Raw genomic sequence first — 8,550 nt, 5'->3', positions numbered from 1 at the left:
GTGACTTCTTAATAACAGATTTTATTGACTTGATTTTGCCAACAAATGAATAAAGTAAGTGATCGAGCTATTTCTCCATTCAACAGCTTCTGCTTTGTGGACATAGTCCCTGTCACACTCCAAGATTCACAGGAAACTAGGACTATGGGATCATAGATTTAGATCCAGAAAGGACCTCAAGGTCAAGTCCAAACCCTTCCTTTTACAGAAGAGGAAACTGAAGTTTGGAGACCTAAAATGACTTTCCTTGGTTCACATAATTGGTAAGAGTCTAAGATCATTTGTAGAAAATAAAATTGTTTCTTGCATTTCTGAGTATTATGTAACCTATTTTTGCAGAAGGTACTGTTGCATTAAGTGCATCTGTGTATCCTGGTAAAAAAATATTCTTTTTTGAAATAAACCTTCATATTCTGTAAAAAAAAAAGTGTCTAAGGTCAGCTTTGAACCCAGATCTTCCTGACACCATATCCAAAATTCTATCTATCTACTACACCATGATCCCACTAAGCCTCCTGTGGGTTATTCTCTTCACAATGCTATCAAGTTCTCTCACATTAAATGCAGTCATAACATTGGTTTTGAATTGATGTGCTGTGAGGGAAGAACTGTTAAAAAAAAAAATCCCTTGTAAATGGACATCAATTCAATGATCTCTAGATCTGTGTAGGAAACTAATGAAGTAATATGTTTAGGTTCTAACAGTGATGTACTGTGTCCTTGGAAACTGCCTACCCTGGGTGGACATTCACCTATTCTTTCTCTATACTTCCACAGGAGATGGGATGGAAGGTGAAACAATTTGGTCCACCTGGTTCACCGAAGGTGGTCTTAATGATGCACAAAGAGCAATGCAGCCCATAACCTCTGGCCCTGCCTATGATGAGCTGTGGCCTCTTTGGTCCTGGGCTGGTTTTCCCATTGGCTTGTAGAAGGAAATAAAGTCTGTGTGAGTCTCTTGGTCAAACAGCTGTCTCCTCCTGCCTTGACTCAGAAGGTGGTGGTATGATATGGAAAGAAGAAAAAAACAACCTACCCCACAGATCACAGGGCATTGGCACCCTCCACAGATAATTTCAGAGAAGCTTTTGACCATGTGAGAGCCACAGAGTAACATCTGAATGCTGCTTATGATGAGCTGGATGGAAAAGAGAGTCAAGTTCCAGGGCACGATATGAGTAGGCTCTTTGCAGTTATTCCACAAGTTTTTGTCTTTGAGATAGTTCCTGTGTAACAGAGAAGATATTCATTCATTCGTTCATTCGTTCGTTCATTCGTTGGTTCAGTCTCTCTTTCTTCCTTTCTTTCTTTAAAAAAACATGCATCAAATGTTTATCATAGGCAATTACTTAGTTCTATGCAGATCTCAAAGCTGTTTTGCCGATTGTGTCTTGATTAATGTGTTCAGGGGTATTATAATGATCAAATGAGGTGATGCTGTAAAGCACTTTACAAACTTTAAGTTAGATAAATTCCAATTGTTGTTGTCATTATTAGTCAGACATCAGCAGGTCTCTAGTCTGGTGATGACTTCATTCCCTAACCCTTCTACTATGCTTCTGCTGAGCTCAACCTATGTTTGCAGAGCAATGTTGGGTTGTGTTGTTAAATGTTTAACAGTTGGGCTCTTCAGGGGGGAAAAAAAAAGTATACACACATGCTTTCAAATTTAATCTGAATCATTAACACTTAAGTCTAGGCAATGAACAAAACAATATTTCAAGCCATGATCTGTAGGAACTGCCAGTTTCTGAGGTGTAAATGTTGTTGCTGTTGTTCAGTTATGTCCAACTCTTTTCTTTCTTTCTTTCTCTTTCTTTCTTTCTTTCTTTCTTTCTTTTTTTGTGGGGCAATGAGGGTTAAGTGACTTGCCCAGGGTCACACAGTAAGTGTCAAGTGTCTGAAGTCGGATTTGAACTTAGGTCCTCCTGAATCCAGGGCCAGTGCTTTATCCACTGCGCCACCTAGCTGCCCCCGTGTCCAATTCTTCATGATTCCATTTGGGATTTTCTTGGCAAAGATACTGGAGTGCTTTGCCATTTCCTTCTCTACCTCATTGTACAGATGGGGAAACTGAAGCGAACAAGGTAAAGTAACTTGCCCAAGGTCGCACAGTTAGTGAGTGTCTGAGGCAAGATAAGTCTTCCTGATTCCAGGCTTGGCACTCTATGAACTATGGCACCACCTAGCTGCCCTAGCAGTTTACATTGAAAATTTAACAATCAGTGCAAGGTGGGTAGAGCTGGCTTCAGCATGCATCTCTGTCTGACTACAGTTTCATTGGTTTAGGGAGTTTCCTGGAAGAAACTCAATCCACCAATGTAGATGATCAAGTACTTTATAACTAGTAATCTTAGATAGTTGTCTTGAGCAAAGATTAAGTGACTTCCCAAGGGTTATTAAGCCACTGTGTCCAGTAGCAGCTCCAGTCCATGGAGTATTGGACTCAGGATGACCTGAATTCAAATCCTGCCTCATTTACTTACCAGCTTTGTGCCGCTGAGCTAATCACTTAACTTCCCTCAGCTTGAGTTTCCTCATGTGTGAAATGGGAACAATAATAGGACTTGCCTCCCAGGATTGCTAAAAGACTCAAAGAAGGTGATGTCGCTGCAAAGCCCTGCTGACCTGAAGAGCACATTCCTTCCTTTTTCATGATTCTAGGACCGATCCAGCTTCGGATAAAGACAATGTTTCTCCCTGTGCAGCTCAGGCAAACAGATCAATCCAATATTCCAATATGAGTGAGTGCGAAGGGCCCTCTGGCCCTTGAGAAGAAGCAGCGCCAAGAAGGGGGATCAGTCGGTCATCGACTTCTAATTTGGGGAGTGCTGAGCACCCCCTCATTTGATTTTAGGACATGCTGACCCCTTCTAAAAGTAGAACCATAGATTTAGAGTTGGAACAGTCCTCAGAGGTCAACCAGTCCAACCCCCCCACACACACACACACACTTTTTACCAGGATCACAACTGATGCCCAAAGGGCCTGGATATGAACCCATGCCAGGGAACGTATCTGTTTAGCAAATAAAAAACAAAAATGACTTTTTGTATCAATTTGAAAGCATTCGGACTTATAGGAGCTAGAGTCCGAAAGGACCAGAGATCTTCTAATCCAACCCCCTCGTTTTGTAGAAAGGGAAGTTGAGACCCAGTGAACTAAGTGACTTCGGATTGTAAACAAAGCAGCATCCAGAACATAGTCATAAAAATACAAATATAAGGCCCCACAGTCCAACCCCTACATCTTACAAATGAGGAAACCAAGAAACAGAGATTTGCCTATGACCATATAACTAGTTTCAAAAGGAGAATTTGAATTCAGGTCTTCCTGATTCCAACACCCTACCCACTACACCACAGGTGTCAAACTCATGGCCTGAGTTGTTTTTCAGTCATGTCCAATTCTTCGTGACCCCATTTGGGGTTTTCTTGGCGAAGATTCTGGAGTCATTTGCCATTTCCTTCTCCAGCTCAGTTTACAGATGAGGAAACTGAGGCAAATGGGATCAAGTGACTTGCCCAGGGTCACCCAACTAGGAAGTATCTGAAGATTTGAACTCAGGTCTTCCTGACTCCAGACCCAGTGTTCTACTCATACACCACCTACCTGCCCCAGGGCCTGGATGAGGGCTAGCACCCTTTCTCCAGTGCTACCTGAACTAGATTAAAATGTAATTGGTAAATGTTTAACAATATTTAAAAAAATACAATAAAGCATAAATAATGTTAATTTGTGGTTTTCTAAGCCAATATGTGGTCCACAGGGATCTATTTCTATTTGAGTTTGATACTACTTCACTATGCTCTTTTCCCAAGGTCACCCAGGTAGTAACAGAGACAAGGATTCGAACCCAAGACCCCCCATATCCAGGGCTCATTGCACAATACCCCAGTAATTCTGACTGTGAAGGGTACTGTAGTCCTCCAAAATCAGGGTTGGGAGTTTTTGCTAGGTAGATTTCCCTCTGCATTTTCCCCTTTGTTTCTAAATCACATTGCTTATTAGCTTGAGTCACCTAAAGAAAGGTCTTCTCTCCTTTCTACTTGCCTCTATGTGCTCCTGACTTAAGAATAAACTCTTCTAGGGGCAGCTAGGTGGCGTAGTGGATAGAGCCCTGGCCCTGGAGTCAGGAGGACCTGAGTTCAAATCCATCCTCAGACACTTGACACTTACTAGCTGTGTGACCCTGGGCAAGTCACTTAACCCCAATTGCCTCACCAAAAAATAAAATAAAATAAAGAATAAACTCTTCTGGACACCCCTCCAACGACAGAAGTGGAACAGCTTTCAATCAGCTTTCTCTTCCCAAATCAATTTTCTCTTCTGCCTTCCTTCCTTTTAGTGGACAACAGTTTGGCACAGCTAATTAGGGTATGAGGTAAAAAGAGGCTGCACCTAGAGTCGGGAAGACCTGAGTTCAAATCTAGTCTTACATGCTTACCAGCTGTGTGACCCTGGGCAAGGCATCTAACCTCTGCCTGCCTTGGTTTCCTCCTCTGTAAAATGGCAATACTAATAGAACCTACCTTCCGGGGTTGCTTTGAGGATCAAATGGGATACTAAGTGTGTGCTCTTTGCAAATCTTAAAGTGCTATACAAATACCAGCTATTATCATCATTGTACTTTTCTGATAGTCCATCTGAGGCTGGGCCTGAAGTCAGGAAGACCTGAGTTCAAATTCATCTGCACACACTAACTCTGTGACCCTGGACAAGTCATTAACTCCTGATGCCTCAGTTTCCTCATTTGTAAAATGAGCTGGAGAAGAAAATGGCAAATCAGTATCTTTGCCAAGAAAACCCTAAAATGGCATCAAGGAGACAAGGACAGGACTGAACGGTCAAACAACACTACATTTCTGCTACAGCATCATAGAATAAAAGAAGCACAGAATGTTGGAGCAGAAGGGATCAGCCCTCTAGTCCAGTGATCTCTTTGCTCACGGGCCCAGTAATCTTCCCAAGAACGCAGAGCTGGTGATTGATTGGTGGTGAAGGGTAGGATGCACCTTTACTCACTCATAGCCATTTCTTCGATCACAATTTAATAATTGACAGTGATAACATTTATACTGTTGAGTTTCTGGAGATTTTTTTTCCCTGGCAGATTATGTACAGAAAATGTGGCACTGGGGAGTTTGGAGTTGGGGGGGAGGGGCGGGGAGCGGTTGGTTTGTTTTTAAATTGGGCCTCCTTTCTGTTCCCTGGTTTGGTAGAGAATTGGAGCAACACTGACATCTTGTGATCGATTTAATAAAGCAGGTGAGAAGACCATTCATTAGCAAGCAAAGTCTTCACCGGTGTCATATATTAAGCTTTAATTTTTAGACCCACCCCCTCCCCTGGCCCCAGGTGCAGATTGCAATCCATTTGTAATTTATTGTGTCAGAGACTTGCCTGAGGCTCATTGCTAATTAGCTTCAGAGGTGGGACTTGAACCCAGGTTTTCCTAATTTCAAGGTCAGCCTCAATTAGGCTATGCTGCCTTTGATTATTAACAAGTCACAGAATTTGGGAGGCAGAAGCTATCCGAGGGTCTAGTCCTATACATATCCAGAAGGAATTCTCACTGTAGCATACTTAACAAACGACCATACAGCCCCTGTTTTAAAGAGGGGCAAGAGGGCAGCTAGGCGGTGGAGTGGATAGAGCACTGGCCCTGGATCCAGGAGGACCTGAGTTCAAATCTTACCTCAGACCCTTGACACTAGCTGTGTGACCCTGGGCAAGTCACTTAACCCTCACTTCCCCACAAAAAATAAAAAATAAAATAAAAAGGGGCAAGAGAAAGCCCACCGAGGAGCTAGGAAAGCTCCAATCACCAGGAAGTTTTTTCCTAATTACAAGTCTAAATTGGTCTCTTTGCAACATTGTTCCTGGTTCTTCTCTCTGGGACCAAAAAGAAAAAAAATAAAATAACCTTTCTTGCAGAGGATATTAGTTATCCTTTCCGGTTCAGTGTTATTTGCACATCCGCATATCATTTATTAAACTTATTTGAGTGTTAAACAACACACACCTCCTGACATTTTGACATTGGAACAGGAATCCCACCATTCAACCTCCTCTCTGTCCATATCATTGTGTTATCATCTCATCTCCAGGTTAGGGAAACTCCATCTCTGGCCAGGCATCTGTCAGTCCAATAATTTGAGCTGTTGCTCTGAAATCCACATCCCGTTCTCAGATTCTACCAGAGCTTCCCAGATGCATTTTTTCTCTTCTGCATCCCTTGCTTTCAGTGGACAAGAGTTGAGAAAATAACCTACGCTTTTAGGTCAGTTTCTTAGCCCCACACTTCATAACCAGTAGCAGTATTTTTAGGTCCCACCATTGCCCATGGGAAGAGTGATCAATAGAGTAACCAGGGGTAGCTAGGTGGCACAGTGGATAGAGCACCGGCCCTGGAATCAGGAGTACCTGAGTTCAAATCCGGCCTCAGACACTTAACACTTACTAGCTGTGTGACCCTGGGCAAGTCACTTAACCCCAATTGCCTCACCAAAAAAAAAACAATTTTTTTGAGTAACCAGCCTATCAGTCATCCAGTGACCTCCAACTTTGGAGGTGCTGGGCCTCCCTCTTGTTTTACTTTTGGGACATGCTGACACCCTCTAAAAGGATCATTGATTTAGAGTTGGAACAGACGGCAGTGCAATCTGCCCTTTTTACTGAGGGGCACGCTGAGAAGTATAATAACTTGGTGGGATGATTGTCATCCATTTTGATAAGTCTTGGGCTACATCTAAGAAATTCGGCTTAGGAAGACAACTCTCTGTTTTTGTCATCAAGCCAACAAATCCCTGCCTCCACGCAACCCGACTTAGAACCACCAACTACTGCTTCTCTTCTCTTCTTCCTTGGCCCCCTACTAACAGCCTCTATCGCGCGAAAGCGGCTCAGCCTGATGGGGGCTCTCACACAGAATTCTCTGTGTTCCTCTAGATCCTTTATCTCCAGAGCATCCAGTTCTCTCCTCTTCCAGAAGACCCCCAGATCTGGTTTTGGGGAGCTCTAAGTATACAGCTTGCCTTTCTCCTCTGGGCGACTTGTTCAGATTTCACTTAAAATCGCCCCTCCCCCTCCTCTACTGCAAATCCCCCGTTTTCCCCTTTAAAGCCTCACTTTCCTTTCTTTTAGTAACTCCTCATTATCCCCAGCAAACTGTAGTAAGTTCTTCCGGTCCTTTCACTTTCTCTTCCAGGAGGGAACTAAACTTGGAGCATGGGTACACACATCACCGTGACATAAATACAGACAGACATCGAACACTGAAGGCCACTCACAATTTCCCATCCTTACCATACTAGTTGAGATCTTCCACCTTTCTTTTGCACTACTTATGGATGTTTCCGCGGCAATCCCAGATGCCTGGTTAAAATGTTGAAGCCATTTTCAAGCTATTTGAAAACCTCTCAATAGGGGCAGCTAGGTGGCGCAGTGGATAGAGCACTGGCCCTAGATTCAGAAGGACCTGAGTTCAAATCTGCCTTCGGACACTTGACAGTTACTAGCTGTGTGACCCTGGGCATGTCACTTAACCCCCATTGCCCCACAAAAAACAACAAAAACAACAACAAAACCTCTCAATAACATGACAAGGGAGGCAGGAAATCCGCCTCTCCTAGGTTTCTTGGCGCTTTAAAATAGGAGCTGATTTAAGACTCACAACAATCCTGGGAAGCAGGTGCTATTATTATCCAGATTTTACAATTGAGAAAACTGAGGGAGGGTCACACAGCCAGTAAGGGTCTGAAAAATCCAGGTTTGAACTCAGGTCTATTCTTACTTCAGGCCACCAGTTTATAACCTCTCACCTTGGGGCAGCTAGGCGGTGCAGTGGATAGAATACTGGCCTCTGAAGTTGGGAGGATCTAAATTCAAATACCACCTCAGACACTTACTAGCTGTGTGACCCTGGGCAAGTCACTTAACCCCAGTTGTTTTCAACATCCAGGGCCATCTCCAGTCGTCCTGATGCATATCTTGCCATTAGACCCAGATGACTAGAGAAGAGAGTGAGGTTGGTGATGACCTTGCACAGCCCTCCCTCACTTAAATCCAATTCACTGCAAGTCATGTCATCACCCGCTGTCTTGCTCCTCTTCAAGAACAAAGGAGAAACAACAACAATTAGTTCCATACTAACCTTACCCTCCAGTCCTCTCAGTCAATTTGCTTCACCCTCCAATTGTTCCACTTACTTCTTCTAGCCCTTACTCCATAATCCTCCTTAATCCTTTTATATCCTCCCTAATTCTCCAGAATCTTGTTCCTCCTTCCTTAACTTCACAAAGCTAGGAGTAGAATCTGGGCAAGAATCTGAGGCTGGAGACCTTTTCTTTCCAACTTTCCTCACTTTGTCCCGTTTCTCTCCCCCATTTCGGTCTCTACCCTTCTTCACTAGTCCACACCCCTCCATATCCCTTACATGATTTTGTTCTTCCCCAATTCTGATTCTCCTCCCACAATTTTAGAAGCCAGAGAGGTAGAATTTGATCAGCGGGATCGGGCAACTCTGTTGGTAGCAGCAAAGCGGCTCAT

At 43.4% G+C, this 8,550-nt stretch overlaps 1 protein-coding gene across 1 annotated transcript in view; it reads right to left on the bottom strand.

Moving 5' to 3' along the window:
* Positions 1 to 763: 763 nt before the first annotated feature.
* Positions 764 to 8,550, bottom strand: part of LOC122747120 (transmembrane 4 L6 family member 4-like) — a 33,400-nt gene continuing 25,613 nt past the window's right edge. The window contains exons 5-6 of the mRNA XM_043993331.1: positions 1,037 to 1,226; positions 764 to 811 (exon numbers count right to left, since the gene is read on the bottom strand). Of these exons, the coding sequence (XP_043849266.1) occupies positions 764 to 811; positions 1,037 to 1,226 (238 nt within the window). The remainder of the gene's footprint in view (positions 812 to 1,036; positions 1,227 to 8,550) is intronic.

The sequence above is a fragment of the Dromiciops gliroides genome, chromosome 3 (genome assembly GCF_019393635.1).
Source record: "Dromiciops gliroides isolate mDroGli1 chromosome 3, mDroGli1.pri, whole genome shotgun sequence".
Taxonomy (NCBI): domain Eukaryota; kingdom Metazoa; phylum Chordata; class Mammalia; order Microbiotheria; family Microbiotheriidae; genus Dromiciops; species Dromiciops gliroides.
This window is presented reverse-complemented; position numbering and strand designations above follow the sequence as displayed.